The sequence below is a fragment of the Anolis carolinensis genome, chromosome 5, assembly GCF_035594765.1.
Source record: "Anolis carolinensis isolate JA03-04 chromosome 5, rAnoCar3.1.pri, whole genome shotgun sequence".
In the NCBI taxonomy this organism is placed as follows: domain Eukaryota; kingdom Metazoa; phylum Chordata; class Lepidosauria; order Squamata; family Dactyloidae; genus Anolis; species Anolis carolinensis.
This window is the reverse complement of record NC_085845.1, coordinates 146,639,227-146,664,133: the sequence shown is the minus strand read 5'-3', so window position 1 is coordinate 146,664,133 and position 24,907 is coordinate 146,639,227. Positions and strand designations below refer to the sequence as shown.

At 38.6% G+C, this 24,907-nt stretch overlaps 1 protein-coding gene across 2 annotated transcripts; it reads left to right on the top strand.

Moving 5' to 3' along the window:
• On the top strand, positions 1-24,039 carry dbx2 (developing brain homeobox 2). Of its 2 annotated transcripts, none has more exons than XM_062982516.1 (4): positions 1-256; positions 14,159-14,254; positions 19,864-20,045; positions 22,949-24,039. In XM_062982516.1, the coding sequence occupies exons 1-4, from the start codon at positions 25-27 to the stop codon at positions 23,246-23,248; spliced, it is 810 nt and encodes a 269-aa protein (XP_062838586.1). In that variant the 5' UTR covers positions 1-24; the 3' UTR covers positions 23,249-24,039. The 2 variants fall into 2 exon arrangements, with proteins under 2 accessions (XP_062838586.1, XP_062838585.1); XM_062982515.1 differs by having other exon boundaries at positions 22,931-24,039.
• Positions 24,040-24,907: the final 868 nt, after the last annotated feature.

Genomic DNA, 24,907 nt, shown 5'->3' with positions numbered 1-24,907 from the left:
CCTCCGCCTCGCCTCCCGGCCAAGATGCTTCCCCGGGCGGGCTCGGCCTGGCCGCTGCTGCCGTTCCCCGCCGCCCCCTCGCCCCTAGGCCCCTTGGGGCAAAGCTTCCTCATCGAGAACCTGCTGCGGGGCGGCGGAGGGGCTGCTGCCCGGACCCCGCTCGGACTCCCCGCCAGCCCCGTCCCGCTCCGCTTCGGACCCTCCGGCGGGTGGGAGGCGCCTCCCCACGCCGCCCAGCGGGAAGCCTCCCACCCAGGTGAGACCCTCGCCCGCTCACGTCCAAGCTTCCTCTTCGGAACTCTCCCTCTAGCGCACCTTAGTCTCTCCTCAGACATCCAAATTATTCTCTTCCGACCTCTACCTTAGTCTCTTCTCCTATTCTTTCTCCACATTATCCTCTTCCGACTTCTACGGTAGCTCTATCTTCTCCACTCTCCAAACTCTTCTCTGCAATTGCGCTACTTCATTTCTTAGCCTCTCTTCTATTTTTTCTCCTAAACCTTCGCTTCCGACATCTATGATCTACCTCAACTCCAGATCTATATCTCAATTCTTAATCTCTTAGTCCCTTCGTGGGGATAGGGTGGGGTACAAAAAGTATTAATGTTCTTATTACTACTGTATTACTATTATTAGCATTATTGTTATTATCCTCTTCTTTCTCCAAACTCTTCCCTATCTTAGCTCTCCAGATTTATAACTCCATTCTTAGTACGTATCTTCTCCTATTCTTTCTCCAAACTCTCCTTCTCCCACATCTACCTCACTCTCCAGATCTATATCTCCATTCTTAGTCTCTTCTGTTCTTTCTCCAAACTCTTCCCTATCCCAACTCTCCAGATCTATAACTCCATTCTTAGTACAGTAGAGTCTCACTTATCCAACACTCGCTTATCCAATGTTCTGGATTATCCAATGCATTTCTGTAGTCAATTTTTTCAATACATAGTGATATTTTGGTGCTAAATTCGTAAATACAGTAATTACTACTTAGCATTACTGCATATTGAACTACTTTTCTGTCAAATTTGTTGTATAACATGATGTTTTGGTGCTTAATTTGTAAAATCATAACCTAATTTGATGTTTAATAGGCTTTTCCTTAATCTCTCCTTATTATCCAACATATTCACTTATCCAACGTTCTGCTGGCCCGTTTATGTTGGATAAGTGAGACTCTACTGTACGTATCTTCTCCTATTCTTTCTCCAAACTCTCCTTCTCCCACATCTACCTCACTCTCCAGATCTATATCTCCATTCTTAGTCTCTTCTATTCTTTCTCCAAACTTTTCCCTAGCTCAGCTCTCCAGATCTATATCTCAATTCTTAGTCTCTTCTCCTGTTCTTTCTCCAAACTCTTTTCTATCTCAACTCTCCAGATCTATATCTCCATTCTTAGTCTCTTCTCCTATTCTTTCTCCAAACTCTTCTCTATCTGAACTCTCCAGAGCTATATTTCCATTCTTAGTGTCTTCTTTCTCCAAACTCTTCTCTTCTCACATTTACCTCAACTCCCCAGATCTACAGCTCAAGTCTTAGTCTCTTCTCCTATTCTTTCTCCAAACTCTTCTCCTCCACAATTTTCCAGATCTATCGCTCAATTCCTAGTCTCTTCTCCTATTCGTTCTCCAAACTCTTCTCTTCCCACATATCCCTAAACTCCCCAGATCTACAGCTCTCCTCCTCCCACATCTACCTCAACTCTCCAGATCTATATCTCCATTCTTAGTCTCTTCTATTCTTTCTCCAAACTCTTCTCTATCTCAACTCTCCAGAGCTATATTTCCATTCTTAGTGTCTTCTTTCTCCAAACTCTTCTCTTCTCACATTTACCTCAACTCCCCAGATCTACAGCTCAAGTCTTAGTCTCTTCTCCTATTCTTTCTCCAAACTCTTCTCCTCCACAATTTTCCAGATCTATCGCTCAATTCCTAGTCTCTTCTCCTATTCGTTCTCCAAACTCTTCTCTTCCCACATCTCCCTAAACTCCCCAGATCTACAGCTCTCCTCCTCCCACATCTACCTCAACTCTCCAGATCTATATCTCAATTCTTAGTCTCTTCTCCTATTCTTTCGCCAAACTCTTCTCTATCTCAACTCTCCAGAGCTATATTTCCATTCTTAGTGTCTTCTTTCCCCAAACTCTTCTCTTCCCACATTTACCTCAACTCCCCATATCTACAGCTCAATTCTGTCTCTTCTCCTGTTCTTTTTCCAATTCTTCTCTTCCACAATTTTTCAGATCGATTGCTCAATTTCTAGAGTCTCTTTTCCTATTCATTCTCCAAACTCTTCTCTTCCCACATCTCCCTCAACTACCCAGATCTACAGCTCAATTGTTTGTCTCTTCTCCTGGTTCTTTTTCCAATTCTTCTCTCCCACAATTTTCCAGATCTATCACTCAATATCTAGAGTCTCTTCTTCTATTCTTTCTTCAAACTCTTCTCTTCTCCTATTATTGACTTCAGACCTCAGCCTCAATTCTTATTATCTTTTCATATTCACTCTCCAAATTATTTCTTGAGACCTTCACCTCAATTCTTAGTTTCTTCTTCTATTGTTTCTCCTAATTATTCTCTTCAGACCTCTACTTTGATTCTTAGTCTCCACGTCTCTACCTCAAATCTTAGAGTCTCTTCTTCACTCTCCAAACTCTTCTTTTTGGACCTCTACCTCAATTCTTAGAGTCTTGTTCTATTCTTTCTCCAAATTATTCTCTTTGACATCTACCTCGACTCTTTAGATCTATATCTCCATTCTTAGAGTCTTTTCTCTTCTTCACTCTCCAAATTATTCTCTTCAGACCTCTATTTCTATTCTTAGAGTCTCTTCTTCAATCTCCAAACTCTTCTCTTTGGACCTCTACTTCAGTTATTAGAGCCTCATCTCTTATTTTTCCTCCAGATTATTATCTTCAGACCTCTACCTCAACTCTTAGATTCTCTTCTTCACTATCTAATATAGTTTCTTTGGACCTCTGTCTTAGTTCTTAGAGTTTCTTCTCCTATTTTTTCTTCAAATTATTAATTTCCAACATCTACCTCAACTCTCCATATCTATACCTCTGTTCTTAGAACCTCTTTTCTTATTCTTTCTCCAAATTATTCTCTTCAGACCTTTACTTCAATTCTTAGAGTTCTCTTCTTCACTCTCCAAACTCTCTCTTTCAACCTCTACCTCAATTCTTAGAGTTTCTTCTCCTATTCGTTCTCCAAATTATTCTCTTCTGACATCTACCTCAGCTTTCCAGATCTATATCTTCCCCATTCTCCACATCTGTTCTCTTAGGCCCCTTCTACACAGCTGCATAAAATCCACATTATCTGCTTTAAACTGGATTATATGACAGTGTAAATAAACATAATCCAAGTCAAATCAGACAATGTGGATTTTCTGCTTTGATAACCTGGTTTATTTGGCAGTGTACAAGGGGCCATAATGATTCTCTAAAATATTCTCTTCGGGCATCTGCCTCAACTCTCTAGATATATACCTCAATTCTCGAGGTCTCTTCTCCTACTTATTCCCCAGATTTTTGTCTTTAGACCTCTATCTCTATTCGTTGAGCATCTTCTCTTATTCAATCTCCAAATTATTCCTCTTCAGACCTCTACTTCAAGTCTTAGGCTCCTTCCACACAGCTGGATAAAATTCACATTGAACTGAATTATATGGAAGTGTGGACTCAGATAACCCAGTTCAAAGCAGATATTGTGGATTATCTAAATTGATATTCTGGATTATATGGCTGTGTGGAAGGGCCATCTGAGTCTCTTCTCGTCTTCATTCTGAAAATGATTCTCTTCAGACCACTATCTCAGCTCTTCAGATCTATGTCTCCATTCTCCACCTCTCAGGCCTCTTCTACACTGCCATATAAAATCCAGATTATCTGCTTTGAACTGGATTATATGGGAGCGTAGAGTCATATAATCCAGTTCAAAAACATAATGTGGATTATCTGATTTGATAATCTGGATTATATGGCAGTGTAGAAGGGGCCTTAGTGATTCTCCGAAATATTCTCTTCAGGCGTCTACCTCAACCATCCAGATATATACAGTAGAGTTTCACTTATCCAACACTCACTTATCCAACGTTCTGGATTATCCAATGCATTTTTGTAGTCAATGTTATCAATACATCATGATATTTTGTTGCTAAATTCGTAAATACAGTAATTACTACATAGCATTACTGCGTATTGAAGTATTTTTTCTGTCAAATTTGTTGTATAACATGATGTTTTGGTGCTTAATTTGTAAACATTTGATGTTTAATAGGCTTTTCTTTAATCTCTCCTTATTATCCAACATATTTGCTTATCCAACATTCTGCCGGCCCGTTTATGTTGGATAAGTGAGACTCTACTGTACCTCAATTGTCCAGGTCTTTTCTCTTATTCATTCTCCAGATTATTTTCCTCAGATGTCTAGCTCAGATCTCAGAAGGCCTTCCACACACCCATATAACTCAGAATATCAAGGCAGAAAATCCCACAATATCTGTTTTGAACTGGGTTATCTGAGTCCACATTGCCATATATTCCAGCTCAAAGCAGAAAATGTGGGATTTTATTCAGCTGTGTGGAAGGGGCCTCAAAGTGTCTTCTGTTATTCACTCTCGGAATTATTCTCTTCAGGTGTCTACTTGAATCCTTGAGGTTTTTTCCTTTATGTGCTGTGTAAATTGTTCTCTTCAGACCTCTCTCAACTCTCAGGGTGTCTTGTCTTATGCATTCTCCAAATTATTCTCTTCATGTGTCTACTCCTATTCTTATGGCATCTTTTATGCAAATTTCAGATTATTCTCTTCAAATGTCTACCTCAGTCCTCTGTGTTTCATCTCTTATTCATTCTACAAATTATTCTCCTCAGGAATGTGCCTCAATCCTCATGGTCGCTTATTGATTGTCCAAATTATTATCTTCAGACATCTACCCTTACTTTTAGCGCATCTCTTCTTACTCATTCTTCAAATTATTCTCCTCAGATGTTTACCTCAACTCTAAGAGTCTTTTTTAATATTTAGCTTCCTAATTGTCTTCAGGCATCTTCCTCAACTCTCCGGTTGCTTTCTTTTATTATTTCTCCAAATTATTCTTTTCTTTCATCTACCTCATTTCTCAGTCTCTACTCTTATTATTCAAATTATTCTGTTCAGACATCTACCTGTTGTCTTCCCTTATTCATTTTCCAAATCTTTCTCTTCAGGCATTTACCTCAACTCTCGAATTGCCTTCTCTTATTCCTTCTCCAAATTATTCTCTTCAGGTGTCTACCTCCTCCTCCAACCTTCCTGAGTTCATAATTGTTTATTATTTGTGTATTTACTTTAATCTTCCCCTGCCTTTTACCCAGATAATAAGGACTCAATGGTGAACTGTAGAACAATAATTCAAAACCATAAACACATTAAAATATAACTGGATTCTTCTCCTTATTACTCTGTAGATGACATTCATATTAGTTTCATTCCCTTTAATTTGGATTTTGTATTTTTATATTGTACTTCATAAAACCAATTGGTAATATATTGCAATTAAAAAAAAACACAATTTATAGTGTTAAATAAAACATTGCAAAACATTAAAATGTATTAAAAACTTTATATGGTCTCACCAAAGGAACTTGAGAAGATGGTGGACAGAGAGAAGGCCCTTTCCAGATTATCAAATTTAAGAAAACCTGTCATAGATTTTTTTTAAAGTGAGGTAAACAATTCAGATTAAATAGTAAAGATCATTTCCAAAATCCAGGTTGTCAAATTCATCCTGAAGATTAAAATTCTTCATGATTGGGTTCTAAGCAACAGTCACTGAACCACAATTAATACCAAAGATAAATCCGATCTGAAACTTAAAATTCCAATCATATTTAGTGGTAAGCGGTGTTTCATTTATAGGTTTCACGTGCTGATAGATTGCTCAGGATATTCTCAGTTTAGTAAATGTACGAGGATGGGTCAAAAAGTTTTGCCTCCTGTGTCAAAAAACATTATGAATGAACATATAACAACAGAAGTTGCTACAGATCATACCCTGTTTCCCCTAAAATAAGACATCCCCAGAAAATAAGACCTAGAAGTTTTGCTGAATTGCTAAATATAAGGCCTCCCCCAAAAGTAAGACCTAGCAAAGGTTTTGTTTGGAAGCATGCCCGCCGAACAGAACACCAGAGCATGCAGGATCGGTAAATGTACATACCATAGAGTGTTGTACATAGAAATAATGGTAGTAACAAGAAATTATTGATAGGATTCACAGTTTGTTTGGTTATGCTGGTTTGTGATGGCAACTACTGTACAATATATAATAAATGTTCATTTTTTTGGTTCAACAATAAATGTGAATTCTTCTTCATGGAAAAATAAGGCATCCCCTGAAAATAAGACCTAGTGCATCTTTGGGAGCAAAAATTAATATAAGACACTCTCTTATTTTCGGGAAAACACGGTAGACTGAACCATCCTCTACTCAAAACTACCATTCAACATAGTCACCATCAAGTCATTAAATCTGAAACCATGTAGGTTGCTTTTCAGAGGTCCAAAAAGACAACCGACATGGTTTCAGATTCAATGACTTGAATGACATTAAAACAGCTTTAAAATCATGGGTCATGAAGCAAAACCCTGAATTTTTCCAAAATGGGGTTGTTGTATGTCTTTTGGGCTGTGTGGCCATGTTCCAGAAGTATTCTCTCCTAACGTTTCGCCCACATCTATGGCAGGCATCCTCAGAGGTTGTGAGGTTTTGATGCCTGGGTTAAATAATGGCACAATGTGTACAAATTGATGGTGACTATGCTGAATAGTAGTTTTGCGTAGAGGATGGTTCAAGCTATTTTTTTTTTGTGTCAGGAGCAACCGGAGTTGCTTCTGGAGTGAGAGAATTGGCCGTCTGCAAGGACGTTGCCCAGGGGACGCCCGGATGTTTTGATGTTTTACCATCCTTGTGGGAGGCTTCTCTCATGTCCCCACATGGAGCTGGAGCTGATAGAGGGAGCTCATCCACGCTCTCCCCAGATGGGATTCGAACCTGGCAGCCTTCAGGTCAGCAACCCAACCTTCAAGTCACAAGGCTTTTATCCCCTAGGCCACCGGAGGCTATGATCTGTAGCAACTTCTGCTGCTATTTGTTCATTAATAACATTTTTATGACACAGGAGGCAAAGCTTTTTGACCCATCCTCGTAAATCTATTACAACTGCATATGCCTTTAAATTTAATAATTCTTTTTAGTTAGTTACCATAGTTCCATTCTCCTTTTTCAGCACACAGATTTGCAAGTCCCATAGCCTCTGGTGGGACTTACTGTCTGATAGTGTGATGTAGCGGTTTGAACATTAGACTACAACTCTGGAGATCAGTGTTCGAATCTCTGATCAGTCAGTGGAAATCCATTGAATGTCCTTGGGCAAGTCACATAGGAAGTCAAAAGCAAATGTTCTCTGATCAAATGTTGTCCAGCAAACTTTGGACCCTTCCACACAGCCATATAACCCAGAATATCAAGGCAGAAAATCCCACAATATTTGCTTTGTACTGGGATATCTGAGTCCACACTGCCATATATTCCAGTTCAAAGCAGAAAATGTGGGATTTTATTCAACTGCATGGAAGGGGCCTCTGTTTTGGGTCACCTTAGAGTTGCTGTAATTCAGGAATGATGTGAACGTATGCAACAACATGCAACAGCAACAATAAGGGTATAGGACTGCAGTCAAAAACCATATTGCTCAGCTGCACATGCAACAAAGATGATTGTGTGCTACTTTGCCTGAGTTAATCTGAAGCAAAATCATATTCTGCATTGCAGTCAAAGACAGTGATCGAGTGCTCTCCTAAGCATGCACTCTGCAAATGTAGTAAGCAGGACAGAGAGATTCCTCATTCAATAGGTGAGGGGTGACTAATTTAGGTTACCCTGAGACACACAACAACTACGATGGAAGATACTCCTGATGGGTGGGCAGCAAATGCCATGGTTGTGATTATACTTGCAACTAGCCAGGGACAATGCAATCTCCCATTTCCCTGACCTTCCATGGTGAGTGGGGCAGAAAGCAGCAAAGTTTTTGTTCAGTTCTCTTTATAGTTACAATATAAACCAGGCATGGGCAACCTTTGGCCCTCTAGGTGTTTTGGACTTCAACTCCCACAATTCCTAACAGCCTAGTGAAGTCCAAAATACCTGGATGGCCAAAGTTTGCCCATGCCTGGTATATACAGTTTTCCCTTTCCTGTTCTTTCAGACACGAATGAGTAGACAACCTTCTCCAACTTTGTAACCTTCATATTTCTTGTACTAAAGCTCCCATGAACTCCAGACAGGTGGGGATGGTGGGAATGCCAGTCCATCACAGCCGGAGGATGTGGCAGGCTGCAGGATTTTTGGAAGGGAAAGTGTAATACCAATATTGCATTTTTGGAATTAGGTAGTGTACACTATGGGCAAAGCTGGCAGAAATCAAATTAATCCCCGTGCAAGAGCTCCAGAGTTCATTCTCTCCATCCTTTGATTTCCAGATTAATGTTCAATTTAGTTATATTGATTCTAAGCCTATGTTAATCAAATGAGGGAAAACCTCTTATCATAAAAAGGAAGGCAAAAAACGATATTGTTAAATGCAAGATTACCAATGATTTTAAGGACAAAATTCTTTATGACTGGTTTAGAGTTTTTATAAGCAACAGACAACAAACCAAGAATAAAATCAAAAATAAATCCAACAATAAAGCTAATTTGAAACTCAAACATTCAAATAAAGTTTGATTGGTGGTAAGTGGTGCTTAATTTACAGGTTTTACTTGTTAATGGATTGCTCAGTATATTCTCAGTTCAGTAAGCCTAAATTGATTACAACTGCAAAAGCTTTTTGATTTAACGATGTTAATGCTTAGCATTTTGACACCACCTTAAAATCTTCTTTAGATTTTGTGTAAATTATCTTGGCAAATGTTAATGAATAATTAGCTCTAAATTAAGATTTAGAGCAATATATTCCTGGCATGAGGGTGGAAGATCACAAAACAGACAAAATGGTATAAACAACTTTTAATTTAGTGAAGAGTTCTGTGTAACTCAGATGCAAAAGATTTTGAATAAAGAGATTGCCGAAACTCCCAGAACAACAAAACACTGTACAGAAATAAATGCTGTTCATGTTAAGGAGAGTTTATTAGCCTGATCCTATTCTCATAGTAACTTTGTCCATTACTCTAGCAGAATATAAATGTTTTGCAAACTTGTAAAATGTGGGATGCACAAGCAGTAGCCAGATTGGGCCAGAACATTTTTTGTCTCTCTTGCTGCAAAAAATCATGTACTGCTAAACAGAAAGCTATTGGGAAGTTTATAAAGAGTGATTTGTTTTGCATAGGGAACTGCTATGGCTAAGCTAAAAAGTGAACCATGTTTTTTTTTTCTCCCACTCTCGGAATTTCCCTTATCTTGGCATCCTAAACTTATATGATATTATATAATGGAGTTTTAAAATATAGTTTTATTTCCAAAAACATGGATCCCCCGGTGGCAATGGGTAAACCTGCTGACTGAAAGGTTGGCAGTTCAAATTTGGGGAGAGCGGGTGAGCTCCTTTTGTCAGCTCCAGCTCCTCATGAGGGGACATGAGAAAAGCCTCCCACAAGGATGATAAAACATCAAAACATCTGGGCAATGTCCTTGCAGACAGCCAATTTTCTCACACCAGAAGCGACTTGCAGTTTCTCAAGTAGCTCCTGACACACACAACACAAAAAAATCCAAAAACGAGAACTTGAAAGAAACGTAAACAATCTTACAAATAGGACTAAAACATAATTAAAAGTTAAGTTGAGCCCCATGATGTTAATTACAAACATGTCTCAGATGCAGGGAATAGACTGTCACAATTTAAGGTTATAAATGACCCAGATTAGTAATTAATTTCTATTTCTATCAGTGGGACTTACTTTCAAAAATATGTGTTTATGATAGTTCCTACAGGGTTGTTGAAAATATTTTTGCATTTGTGGAGGAAAAGCACATACATTCAGCTTGGCAAAGTACACAATGCTCCAAACTGGTAATTTCCAAAGTGCTAAAATAATAATAGCCGTTGTTGTTGTTGTTGTTGTTGTTGTTGTTGTTGTTGTTGTTGTTTATTTCCTGCCTTTCCCCAAGGTTGGAGGTGGATCATAACAATCAAAATACAATAGGTAAAACATTACAACAGATAAAAATTAAATCCATTTAGAACACATAGATTAAAACACACAGAAAAGATTAAAATATACAATGACTGAAATAATAGCTATAAAATATCAATTTGAAATTCGTGGGTTAAAACCAACTGTGTATGAAATCAAATATGTACAGTTCAACAGGTAGAACTGAAGAGGACACTTTGAAGGACATTACAGAAAAAGTTGCACCTGTTGACTTTAGTTTGCTATTTGGTGAGTCAAATCTGGAACCTCTGTTTAAAATCAAGCCTGGCATTGTAATCCAGAATTGGATTCAGTTCCTTTTAGCTCCTAGGCATTTCAGACATTATAATTTTGGGTTCATTTGTAGTAAGCAGTTCTCCGGAGAAGACTGAAAATATATTTAAACTGAAATTCTTGAACTGCTTAAGCTTTGTAGTCTTGTTGCAGATATTTGTATACTTCTCCCAATTCCCGTACATATTACTGTAACACTACTGAAATTGTGGATGTAACAATCCTGCTGTATCTACCAATTCCAGATTCCAGATTTGGTTTAAAAATAAACTGATTTAATATGGATAAAATCGATAATGCAAGTTCCTGTAGTTGACAGCATAGGTTGTAACATGTCGTCCTCCAAAAGTCATTTGACCATGGTTTTCCTTATCCCTCACATCTAGTTTACAGGATATGTCTGATGAGACGAGCAATCCAAGAACATCTGACGGGCCACACATTGGCCTCTCCTGGTTTGCAGGATCCTAGAAAATGTCTTCAATATGATTGCCCTTACAGTTATAATAAAATATGAATTATAATATTGAATACTAGTTTTGGATGTAAGCTGATCCAGCAAATGTGCTCTGACTACAGACACAGCACTTCCAGGAAAAGTGCTGGATCTAAGAACCAAGGTGTAAACCTGATCTTTCAGAGGGACCGTTTATAATGCATCCAGGATAGGCTGTGATCTCATTTCCAGATTTTCTTTCCTATTAACTAACAGAACTTCCATCTTGTCAACCTTTGGTCCTCCAGGTGTTTTGGACTTCTGCTCCCACAATTCCTAATAGCTGGTAAACTGACTGGGATTTCTGGAAGTTGATGTCAAAAACAACTGGATGACCAAAGTTTGGGAACCACTGGTTTAGACTGAGCCATGTTGGGTTTTTCACTGCATTACTATTTACTACTGTCTTACTGAAGAATGTTTCAGTTGATACAGTTAGTAGATTAAAAACAACCACAAGATGGTTCCAAACTAAAAGAATGTGTCTTAGCTTCACTATGATACCATAGAATCACCTGAATGACCTAGCATATTACTACAGAGATAATTTTTCCATGGATGTGTGTAAGTGAAAGTGTGAATATGGGTTCCATGGTTACAGGAGTCTTACTGTGCATCCTTTTATTTCTCACCAATTTTCCACCATCCACTTTCAATGGATGGATTCACATTTTTCTAGAAAGTAGAATATCTTCTCTCTGCCTGATCCATTTTCTTCACAGTTTGCATTTTTGCCTGTCTCTCCTTCCCTCAGATAAATAAGGGTCAATCTTTTCTCACAAGGGGGTTATTCCAATTGTTGTTTCATTCTGCACTTTCTTCCAACAATATGATGTGCTTTACTGTGATATTTTTGAATATATGCTCTTGGTTCATGTAAAAGGCAACTGCTAATGATCCAGGGCTAGTTTAATCCTCTTTGGGCAACATTTCATGCCTCTTTATAGAGGCTCACTATGAAACCTACGCTATACATCAGAAAACCATCCTTAAAGCCAAATAAAGTCTGTTAGGGGCAGGTAGAATGCCATGTCTTCTGAATGTTTTTGAGTCTAGCTTTTAAAACGGATCTATCATTGAATTCTTGGAATTTGAGGCACTCCGAGAGTGCTGTTTTTAAATAAGAATGAGCTTTCAGCTTGTACAGGCTTAAAGGTATCATCAAAAGCATCTGTACAAAATGCATGCAGGGTACTTCAGGTTTAGTCACATGGAACCATGAAAATGGCTTTTGGCAGATCTCCTGTACAATAAACGTGGGACTTGTATCCTGTCTTAAACATCATTGACTCTCACTGCTTTAGGTTTACAAGGCTGCAAGCAATTGGGCTCAGTGGGAGAGCAAATCTGAACTATTTGCAAGTGGGAAGCTGGAAAGAGATGTTTAAAAACTGTGAAAAGTCTCATCCTGCATACTTCACTGAACAGATAGAGCAGAGCTTGAAAAGGTGATTTTTAAAAGGCTATCGGCCGTATCAAAACATTTGACAAACACATTTAGTATACAACATATAACTCACATTACAATCAAAGTTAAAATAAACAAGCTGTTAACAAAGGGTCAAGATCCTGAACCAGATCCAATATCTGCATCACCCCTACAATTTACACCAATCGACTCTATGCAGTTTTTAGCTGAGTTGCTTTAAATAAAAAAGGCCAGTTTTGTATGTTATATTAGCATTCTGGCCAGCCAATAAAAATGTAGTTTTAATTTTAGGATCCCAGTGTGTCTTTTGTATAATATATGGCCCAGTTTTTTAAAGACCAAAACTCCCAGGATCCCCAGCCAGCATGGAGAATGGGTATTCTAAAAGTTGCAGTCCAAAAGGTCAGTTTACCAAACTCTCAATGAGACGGGCCTTTTTCCTTCAATATCTGATCAGAGTTATTCTATGTGTGGATCTGTATTTGTATGGGACTGTTCCTGACACCTCCGAAATAGAATGACTCAAGTCAGAGGAGAAACTACTAGAAAAAGTCTGATGAGCAGCTTTTCCAATATTATGTCACTAAGTATCAGGGTTGTTGTATGTTTTCCGGGCTGTATGGCCATATTCCAGAAGTATTCTCTCCTGACATTTCGCCCACATCTATGGCAGGCATCCTCAGAGGTTGTGAGGTATGGAGAAACTAAACTAAATATCTTTTGAAAAGTGGAGAACTGTGAGATGACTCCATAGTTACCTTTAGAGAGTACATCTGCCAGCCAAGTTGTAGCCCAAAAAAGGAAAATTTCCAAGCATAGATGGTTAGTTAGAAGAGGCTAATATTGACATTGCATGCATAGAAGCAACCTGACCTGTTTGCTGCTGTGTTCCAAATAATATATTTCTGGATGTAAAATTAACAAGGCTGTGTGGGATTTCTGGATCAATGCCCAGGAAACAGTTGAGCAGAGCCCATTTAAGCCTGTCTGTGTGGCTCCATTTGAATGCAATGGATCAATGGATCAATATACAAAAAGGCAATTTCCCCCAGAAAATATTTTTTTTGGCAGTGCCTTATAGAACATTTCTGGAACCACATGAAAAGCACAGCACACAAATGCCTTGCATTCAAACAGGCTCTTCATTGGTCTGAGTACTTGTTTCGAGATGTATTTTGGAATAATGTACAATTAACTTGCATGTAAATCATTGGAGTCAAAAAGCATCTGATTACTATTAATGTGACCATGTGGTTGTTTTAAGTTCATTCCTAACTTGCAGTGCTGATTTTTCAGATAAGTAAACATCTGCATGAAAGCCAATCAATGTAAATTGGCTTAAATTTCAGTAAACTGGCTGTTTGTCTATTTTGAACATTCGTTTTTCAGATTAAGGCAATATAATTCAATGTTCCAGAATATATTTATTTGGAAAGGAGAACAATCCATTGAACTGAATCCAGCCAGGACCAGCATATATACAATTGTGAAAATAATAGCCATATGATAAATGCAATACAATGGTTCATTTGGTTACGTTTTTAGATATTGATGAGATCAAAGTGATGTTTCTATTTGGACAGTGGAAAAGGCAGAGTCCATTTCAGAAGTTAATATCATTGGGAACGCTGGAGCAAAACATTACTTGGTTTGAAGTGATTCTTATTGTAGCATTAAATATATGTGTGTTTAACAGAAAGTGTTGCAAATGTCAACCACAGTCAACGGACTCAACTTTGTTTGCAGCTCTTCCGAAGCACTTTTTCTTGAGAGCCCCGCTGGTCTATTCGCCGTGCTGCGGTGGGTCCTGTCAACACCCGGCATCTCCCACTGTTTTTCCAAGTAAGTTTTTATGCTTCATCAGTAATGCTTGAGTTATCCTGTAAACCAAAGCAGCAGGATTTAATGTGCTCTGAGAAAGAGAGGGAGAGGAAACTAATTGGCGATGCAATGGCAAGAGGCTAATGCCTCTGTAAAAAATTGCAGCAATCCCATTCAGGAGGCTTGCAAAGATTTATCAGCCTTTGGTACACTGAGTAATTGTGAGTGATTTCAAATGCTATTGAGAGGTGGGGAAATGAGAGCCAAAAAGGCCGCTGGCTTTGAGATGGTTGGAATAAGATCTACAATTTGCTTTCATGAGGCCTTTATCCAACAATCATTTGATTATTAATTTCAGCAGGAAAGTTAACATACATATAAAGTTAAAGGAAGTAGGATTCCAAGTGCATTGATTTGGCTTGGTTGTCTCTTGTACTTTCCTGTTTTTTCAGCCTGTGTTGAAATGCTATATGGGAATATAATTAAAAACTGGAGATTACTAAAGCAACAGAGTCATTTGAAATTAATTTTTGAATACCACATTAAAATCATTGTCATTGCTGTTAATGTTAATATTATTTGTACTATTGGGCACTTCAATGCATAATGCAGTATAATAAAATGTAAGTATGCTATATGTAATATTAATGCAGATAATACCCATTTTCTGAGAAATTAATATTTGTTCTGTAACTAGTTTTTAGTTTAGTTAAATTAATAATATCCAAGACTTTTTAAAACTTGTATTTGTGGTCTTTTAAGAAGCTTTCATGTGCTTCCAATATATTTTAGATATGCTAGGTATTCTAAATTGTTCCAGTGAATTTAGCTACATTTCTGTATACCTTTGCTTGGAAATGAGTCCCACTGAAATCTGTGGGTCTGTCTCTTGAGTAGATATAAATAGGATTATATTGTATATGTCAGGTTTGAATGCAGATTTATACTGCCATTTTCCAGTGTTTGGGAGTTCTGCCAAAAATGGAGTGAAAGGATCTTTGTTATTTTGATGGTTCACCTTTTATTTCTTTGTTATAACTATAATAAATATGCACTCATAATAATTAGAGTCTATTATCATTGCTCTGTTCTAATAGTTTCCCATTTAACCTTACCTCAATGCCAAATTAGATGTTGTGACCACAAGACTCAGGGTGTTGTGTTGAATTCCCAATAGAGATAGTTGGGTATTTTTGAAAAGCAGCTTAGAAAAATTACTCTTTTGAGCTAAGCTGCCACAATTCCCCAGCTAGAATGGAGTTGAGAACTGGTAGGAGAAAGAAGCTAAATGAGGAGGAAATAGGGGACTTGACAAAAAATATATTCTTTTCTGGCTTTCTAACCTTTCTGAAAGAGAGCAATGATTCAAGTACAGTATAGCAATTGAACTATGTGATATACAATAGTTTCTCAAATACTATTTTTTTTTGCTTTGGGCACTTCTGTTTTATGATCCATTGTTTTTAAAAACCAATTTACAGTCATGCCAAAGTTAATCCCATCCTTTAATGAAGAAATCTAGTGATTTAAAGCCATGTGAATAAAAAAATCTAATGAGATAATGAGATTATTAGCTAATTATTTCCATACGCATTCTATTAGCAGGTCAAATTCATTGAACCTTTGCCATTGTGTGGATTTAGAAAAAATATTTTGCAGATTAATGCAGAAAACTACTAACGAGTGGATATATGTTAAAGTAAATAAGAGTTTCACCAAAATCTTTGTTGTCAGCACTTGGGGACACCAGTTTAAGGAGAAAAACTTGGGCATTTGGATCTATACTCCCATGCTCTTCTTTAAATGTCTCTCATACATTCTAAGGAAATACAGCAGTGGCCTAAAGTTTGCACAAAGCTCTGTCCCTAAACACTGTCTCAAAATATTATTTATAATATCTCATGTGTTTTCATTTGTTCCTTAGCATGTTGTCATTGTGGCACTTAATTTTCACTTGAGAGAGATATATTTGTTTGCCTGGAACTCTCTGTGTGTAATCACTGGAGAATTCAACTCAACTATTTTCTTTAATGGGGTCATTTTGATAGCGGCCCATTTTACACACAGATAAAGGTACACACAACAGAACAGAAAGACACATACAAATTAATATTGACATCAGAAAATTTAAAAATGTAAGATAATCCAGACTGAGTGCTTTGGTTTGAGTCCTCTTGGTGAAGACACAGGGATAACAAAGGGTTACACCAGTGTGAGTCACTTGGACGTTCTGCAAGGAGGTATCCAATACCCGCCAATCTGCACAGAGCTGTTATATGGCACTTTTGTGCCACTAAAGTCCACTCAAAACAGTCACTGCTCTGTTGTGGACCTGGATGCATCATCTAGCCAAGGGAAATGACTTGGAGGGCATTCCTTTGTGGAACTTCTCAAGCTATAAGTCCCCATAGATTCTGGACTTTTCATAACATCAGTTGAGGATCAAAATGCTAAAAACATGAAGACTACCTATCATAATGTCAAGAAAGTTCTGGTGACAACCACAGAATTCCCATGTGGACTCCAGGCTATTATAATGACCCTCGCCCGCATTGGACTTTCCATCTTATGGCCAAAATTGAGCAGAACAATTTCCTTCTCAAGGGGTCAATTCACCCTGAAAAATTGTTGCAATATGAGGACACTTAACCTCTCATGACTCCATTCTATAGAATTCTGGGGTTGTATAGTTTGAGGAAGTATATTTTGAATTTTCAGAGAGAGAGAGAGAGAGAGAGAGAGAGAGAGAGAGAGAGAGAGATCTATGTCTCTCTGAACTGCAGATACCAGGAATCCGAAGGTTTCAACCATGACAGTTAAAGTGGAACTATAGTTATACAATTGCAGTGTAAAAGACCTCCTGGAAGCCTGCAGTATCAACAAATTCCCCTTTAATGAGGTTGCAGGTCACCTTAGCATTAGTAGATTTTTTTAAAAAAAATCATCATTTTTTAAAACCAAAAAAGGACTCCTGGTTACTTCTGTTCCAGAAGATATTTCTGACAGTATGTGTAGTTCTTTGAGGAGGTAGAGGAACACAAGGGTGGCCCTGGTCTTGCTGTCAGCATGGTCTAGTGCAGTGGTTCTCAACCTGTGAGTCCCCAGATGTTTTGGCCTACAACTCCCAGAAATCCCAGCCAGTTTACCAGCTGTCAGGATTTCTGGGAGTTGAAGGCAAAACATCTGGGGACCCACAGGTTGAGAACCACTGGTCTAGTGGTTTGAGCACTGGACATGACTTCAGAGAACAGGGCTTGAATCCCCATTTGGCCATGAAAAGCCACTGAGTGAACTTGGGTAAGTCATATACTCTTACCCACAGAAAACACCATGATTGGTTTTAGGGTTACTGTAAATCAGAAATGACTTGAGGGCACAGAACAACAACAAATCTTTTGCAGTTGTTTATGCTGGATTTCAACCTCCAGAATCCCTGCCTGAAGTGCTGCGGAAATTGTAGTCTAATAAATATGCTTCCCAAGTTCTGAAGAGGAAATAGAACCAGGAAAGAAAAACCGATATTGCTCATATGCTCTGGGAAAGGTACCACTGAGTGGAAGGAAAATGAACACCAGAATCTATGACAGAGAGAGCCTTTATGTGCTCCATTGCAAGCTTCTTAGCTGCTGTGGCCTATGTGGCTGTAGGTGGGTGGAGTAGGTTTCTTTCAGAAGGTTTTCAGAAAGCCAGTTGCTAAGTGGAATGATTCTTGACAAGTGAGGCAGTAAATGCTGGCACTTTAATTAGCTTTGAGTTTCAGAGCACTTCTTTAGGGGGCCGACACTTTCCCACCAAGCCCTTCACATGGGCTCAGCATCTTCACAATGAGCAGCGGCACCATGACCAATTGCCACTTTCACTTTACTCATCCACACGCGACCTCACCACCATTTTTCACTGTGCCGATGAACTTTAGAAACTATTTCAGGCTGAAAAGGCCTGGCAAGGGTCAGTCTCCCCTTTGTGCGGCCATAAAGGGGCGCTCTGTGTGCTGATCTTTTCTCCTGTCTCACATTCCGTGAGGATTTCTGGACACCCTTTAAAGCACTTGACTGAAAAATAAAGCAGTGAATGAAACTGACTTTTATAGACTCATTCTAGCTCATCTTCCCATATAACCCTGTCTACCTGAAAAGGGATTTAGTGAGCTGAGCTGAGTGGCTACAGGGACTCTCTGAATACACTGGGCCCATTATCAACTGTGGCAATTGTTTATTAACCGGGACTGATACATGACTATTTTCGGAGTGACCTATTAATTGCCCATTTAACTCGAGGGTATTGAATGGCAGTGGAAAAAATGGAGACCATGACGAAAACCTTTACGCGCTCCTTCAAGGTGGTCGCTGCCACAAAGGCAAATGAAGATTGTTCCACAGATTAAGAAAGCATTTATCACCATATACTATAAAACGAAGGAAGGGTTTTATTTCAGAAAGTATTTGGTAGCATATTAGCGTTTGTGTCAACACGCTATTACACCCTGAAAATGTGGAGTTCAGGCAGATGGCGCTGTGAGCTTGCTACAGTTCATGAGTCCTGACATAAGCCTTGTGTTCCAGGGGAAAACTTCTGCCCTGAATAGAGCGGGTGAAAAATTCAGTCCACTTCAGTGTTATGAAAAGGCCATTTCCTTAAATGGCTGGATGGAAAAGCTCTTTTCAAATTTGCAATGTTTGTAGCAATTCTTGGTCTAATTCTATCACCATCAATTGTTATGTTTCTTGAGAAAGCACGAATGAAGAGGTCTCTTTTGATTGGTGTAATCTGAAGGGACTCCAAATTAAAGGAATTTTGAAACATGTACAGAGCTTTTCTAGAAGGCAGAGGTCTAGAGTTTAGAAAAGTTGACTTTGGATTACAGTTTATACATCAGTTTATACCTCCAAGTCTGTGACTTTGCTAGCTAGTAAATTCTGAAAGTTGTAGTTGAAAAAAGTCACTGTTATAACATGTATCTTAGGGCCCTTCCACACAACCATATAACCCAGAATATCAAGGCAGATAATCCACAATGTCTGCTTTGAACTGGATTATCTGAGTCCACACTGCTATATAATCCAGTTCAATGTGGATTTTATACAGCTGTGTGGAAGGGGCCTCAGACACACCACTGGAATGGAGAGGTTATATAACTTTTCCCAGGAAACTTAATTTAATGTGTGATCTATGAACTCTGTGAAGAGTCCCCTCTGAACAATCACTGCCTGATCTATCCTTCACCAAAAAGTGGGGAGGGGAGTGTGTCAATCAGACCATTATTGTTACAGGATCACAACTGATGGGACTTATAGTCCAAACCAAAAGGATGGGTTGCCTGCTTTTGGTTTTGACTGAAGGCAGAGTTTAGTGAGCAGTCTCTCACCTTGTGAATCAGAGTAACACTGATCAGAGTAATTCTGGTAATGCTAAGAGTAAGCACCACTGAACTCGAAATGACCTCACTGCTGAGAAGGTATGAATAAGATTGTACCAGAAATGTCTAAAGTAACCTGGTGTGGTGTAGGCAGGCTTGTGTACTTAAGATGGACTAAACACGGTGATAGTTTAGTACATATTAATAAAAAAAAATCTGTCCCATTGTGCTGATAATAATCCTGGTGCGTATTATGTTATTTTTCTTGTTCTAGGACAAGAAAGTGTTCTGCCTCTTCTAACCCAGGATTCCAGATCTCGGAGAGGCATTTTAAGAAGAGCTGTTTTTTCTGAAGAGCAAAGGAAAGCTTTGGAGAAAATGTTTCAGAAACAGAAATATATCAGCAAATCAGACAGGAAGAAATTGGCCCTTGGTCTTGGCCTGAAAGAGTCACAGGTACAGGAGGACTTGGTGGAGCATCAGGCATAGTTCAAATATTGAAAGTCTTTTTTGAGTAAAGGGGAAGAAAGAACTCATTCTTATAAATTTGGATGAGCAAAAATCTAAGTAAAGTGAATTAATTCTTAAAGTTGCAAGAGGATATTTAGCTGCAGTTGTGGCTGGTAGGCTCTATGTCTCTTGGGAATGACCAATCTACTCTCAGAACATTAAATGTGTCAATGAATGTGCTGAACCTATTTGAAGAATAGAGTCCAGTATCTTGGAGGGGTTGTACTGTATCCTAAAAGAGACATTCACAAAGCAGGAAACTGTAAATCTAGATGAGACATAGGCAAACATGGACCCTCCAGGTGTTTTGGACTTCCAACTCCCACGATTGCGAACAGCCAGTGGGAGTTGGCTTGTGGGAGTTGGAAGTCCAAAACACCTGGAAAGTCCAAGTTTGCCAATGCCTGATCTAGATAATTAAACACAATGTAGCTCATTTAGGAAAGGCAACAAATGATCTGCATCTTCTGCTTAGGGTGACTTACTCAGATGACTTACTCCTGGTTCCTGGTTCAATATGAAGGTTCTCACTAATACTGTGGCAATTTGTATCTACTACATTAAAAGTAATACGTGGGACTGAGGAAGTAAGGTTCTTCAAAGTCTGAAAGTTGGTCACATGATCTGGAAGAAAAAAACGACTGCTTCTCATTGCCTCTTGCTCAGTTCTTTTATATTCTTTTCTCAGTTTGGGCATGTAACATGCTTTTCAAATCTGCCCAAAGGAGTGTTGCCAAATAAGGGACAATCAAAATTCATGATATTCAGGGTTGACATGATGTTAACAAGTTTGTGTCACTACCAAATGAAAGTATAATTTCAGTTAACCTTGCCAAATATTTCTCTACAAAATGAGCATATTGTCCACACACATAAATTGCAATAGGCCTGCTTATAATGTTAGCTTGTCAAATGTGGTTTTAGTGACACGTGACGAGCTTTGAATACCATAGAATTGTGCAGCAGGACTTAGCAATCTCTAGAGATGGGTTCACTCTAAACCTCCAGCATGATTCTATGGTCAACTTCCACTTTGGAAGTTAAGCATATAATCACATTGGAAGAGAGAACACTTTTGTAGACATCTGTAGGTCCTGCAGTATAATTCTGTTATATGCTTCAGTAGAAAGCCCAAGACATGGGTTATTTCAGATAAGAAAAATAGGATACCAGATTATATGTTCTGGCCCAGCTTATCTGTCCGAACGTGTCTCCCGCTACGACCCACCTCGAAGCTTAAGATCGTCAGATGAGGCCCTGCTCGCAGTCCCGTCAGCCTCACAGGTGCGGCTGGCGGGGACGAGAGACAGGGCCTTTTCAGTGGTAGCTCCCCACCTATGGAACGCCCTCCCCATTGAAGTCAGGCAGGCTCCCTCCCTCCTGTCTTTCCGAAAGAGGACAAAAACGTGGTTTTGGGACCAGGCATTTGAGCATGAGTAGCAGCAAAAATGAGATAAGAATATATGACCTACTGACAGACCCCACATGAACATGGAAAGCGCCTTAAATGTATATTTAAATGAATAATTATGTATATTTTAATGGACATTCTTAATTTTATTGTAATTTTTAATCTCGATAGATTTTTAAATTTGATGACAACTGTTTTTAATGTGTATGTTTATATTGTAGCCGCCCTGAGTCCCCTGATGGGTGAGAAGGGCGGGGTAGAAGTGATGTAATAAATAAAATAAATAAATAATATGTAAATATCATATTCCATAAAGACTCCTGGAATGGATTCATTGCCTAATACATAGGCATATTTTACATGATGCACATGGTTCTGTCTTTATGAAGGTCCATACCAGAAATTGAGGATTTTTTAAAAATAAAATTGAGCCTCCCAGATCCAAAATAGGGGACATCTCTTATAATAAGTGACATCTGCCAGTTAGTAAAGGACATGATTTCTGGCCTCAAGTAAGTGACATTCCTGGTAATCTAGGCCACACACTTCTATTTCATATATGCACTATCAATCTTCTCAATTGTAGTCTGAAACATTTTCTTTGTTGCACTTGAACAGCTATATGAAAGAATATTAGATGTCTCAATAGGGATTAAAATGGTTGCACTTTTAGCACTGTACTATTGTCTAGGCCAGTAGTTCTCAACCTTCCTAATGCCACAAACACAATATAGTTCCTCATGTTGTGGTGACCCCCCCCCAATCATAAAATTATTTTCGTTGCTACTTCCTAACTATAATTTTGCTACTGTTATGAATTGTAATGTAAATATGTGACACACAGAATGTATTTTCATTCATTGGACCAAAATTTGCACAAATACCTGATACACGCAAATTTGAATACTGGTGAGGTTGGGCGGGGGAATTGATTTGTCATTTGGGAGTTGTAGTTGCTGGGATTTATAGTTCACTTACAATCAAAGAGCATTCTGAACTCCACCAATGATGGAATTGAACTAAACTTGGCACACAGAACTCCCATGACCAACAGAAAATACTGGAAGAGTTTGGTGAGCATTGATCTTGAGCTTTGGAGTTATAGTTCACCTACATACAGAGAGCACTGTGGACTCAAACAATGATGGATCTGGACCAAACTTGGCATGAATACTCAATATGCCCAAATATGAACACTGGTGGGGTTTGGGTAAATAAACCTTGACATTTGGGAATTGTAGTGTTTTCTGCTGGTCTTTGGCGACCCCTCTGACACCCCTCTCATGACCCCCAGGTTGAGAAGCACTGTTCTAGGCTAACAGAATGGGAAATATAACTTACGTTTCTTTCAGTAGCTTATTTTAGGAAGAATGATATTTAAATATCTAAAAATAATGGTGTTTAATTAACCCATCAACAGGTCAAAATTTGGTTTCAGAATCGGAGGATGAAATGGCGAAATTCCAAAGAAAAAGAAGTCCTTTCAAACCGATGCCTACCAGAGGATGGTCTTCAAGAAGCCTACCTTTCAAAGTCTTCTTTCAATTTTACTTCTTCACCATGTCCTGCATGGGAGATGTCTGAACAGCAGCCAAGTTCAAAATGGCAGAATCTTCCAGAATATTCAGAGAGATTGAATAGTAGCAGTAATAGTTTGCGGTTACCTACAAGAACAAGCACATTGTATTTGCATCAGCAGCAAGGTACTGAAGGCAAGGCAGTAGCACTTATGGAGTAAAGCAATGGTATACTATAGACTTCAGATAAACTCCAGACTAACTTTATTTCATATTAGCAGAAGTGCACAGCCTTGCAAATGTTGGACTAGGCCTTAGTTTGACATGCTAAGTCCTCAAGCAAAGCTATGCAGCTGTAACAATTGGACCCCTTTGCCCTCTTCACAAGTGATGTCTCAGCTGTTGGAGCTACTTTTATGATGCACTGATAAGAGAAACCTTAGTGAGTTCTGCCCACGCTATGCCTTTGCAGAGAGGAGTTGCTTCAACTGCAGGAGGAAATGGGATAGCCCTACACAGAAAAAATCTTGCATAATTTTCCCTTGCCTTTAGACAGTAACAATGGCAAAGCACAGGCCGGCAAAGGAAGACTGCTATCTAGTGACTGAAATTGGTACTACAAGCTTCATTGGATGAGAATTAATACATTTTAAACATGAAACAGCCTTTAGGTGCACATTCTTTGGATTCTGTTGGTATGCAAGGAGAACTTCAGATGACTAGGTTTCAGCATTTTGGAATAATGTCTGTGACAGATTCAGGAGAGAGTCTTATTCTTATAGATTGGCAATGCATTCATTTATATGTGCAAATGTTTTCTAAAATAAAATTTAAAACATACCACCAAATATTAATGGTTTAAGGAAAACTCAGTATCAGGCTTCCCTTGTGTTCCTTCTGACTTTGAATAGTAAGTAAACTTGAGCAGGACCTAATTTCAAAACCTTAACATATTGTGGTAATTATAAAAGTGAAAAATGTTCTATTAAATGTGACGCCTCTGCTTTTCCAATATGGCACTCAGTTTTGTGGGATGAGTTGGCCTAAGTATTGAAAGATAAGGTTTGGATAGAATAGATCAATTCATGGTGGAGGATGTATTACTAATTGTTCATTTCCTCAGTATCTGCCATTGCACCATGTTCTTGAGGTTCTAGGAGATTTGCCTTAGAACAGGTGTGGAAAAGGGATATATGAAATGATAGCATATCTATGTAGGCATTTGTCTTGGGTGTGTCTCCTTCCAGTTTTTATACTACTGTGTTCTTTTACCAATCCTTAATTCCTGGACAAGGAAAGATTCAAAGATAGGTAAACTGCAATCGCATCTGGATGATAGCCGTCTGTTGAGGCTTTCTGTGCAATGGGTTTACTTTTCCACTGTCCTGCAGTAGAACATATTTAGAGATATTCATTTTACTAATACTGTACAACAATTCTATTATTGACCACATTTCTCATTTCTGTCACAATATGATTCCTGTGAGAAAGTTCAACAGCATTGCTACATTGATTTTGGGTGGTTAGTGGATATGTACTTTGGATGGCAGATCCAGTCCCTTTCCAGAATTCCTGTTGCTAAACTGGTACCACAATGTGACATACTTGCATATACATATAAGACAGGTGTCATAAAGCAGGTCAACAAAAGCCAAGAATTGACAATGGCTACTGATGTTCAGGAATGGGAAATACAATTTTAACTCAGGGTTTTTTTTTTTTACTGGTGTGTTTTGTTTAATTATTCTCTCCCCTTCTTAAATTGTACCTGTAACATTGAAGCCCACCTGTTGACTCAGATAACCAAAAGCAAATTCCCTCCCATGGTCATAAATAGAGTAATCCTCTGTGGCAGAGACCAGAACTTTACTCTCACTTTA

Coding starts and splice junctions, on each gene's coding strand:
- dbx2 (XM_062982515.1), top strand. CDS start 25: ATGCTTCCCCGGGCGGGCTCGGCCTGGCCGCTGCTGCCGTTCCCCGCC. Junction 257..14,158: donor GCGGGAAGCCTCCCACCCAG/GTGAGACCCTCG, acceptor CTTTGTTTGCAG/CTCTTCCGAAGCACTTTTTC. Junction 14,255..19,863: donor ATCTCCCACTGTTTTTCCAA/GTAAGTTTTTAT, acceptor TTCTTGTTCTAG/GACAAGAAAGTGTTCTGCCT.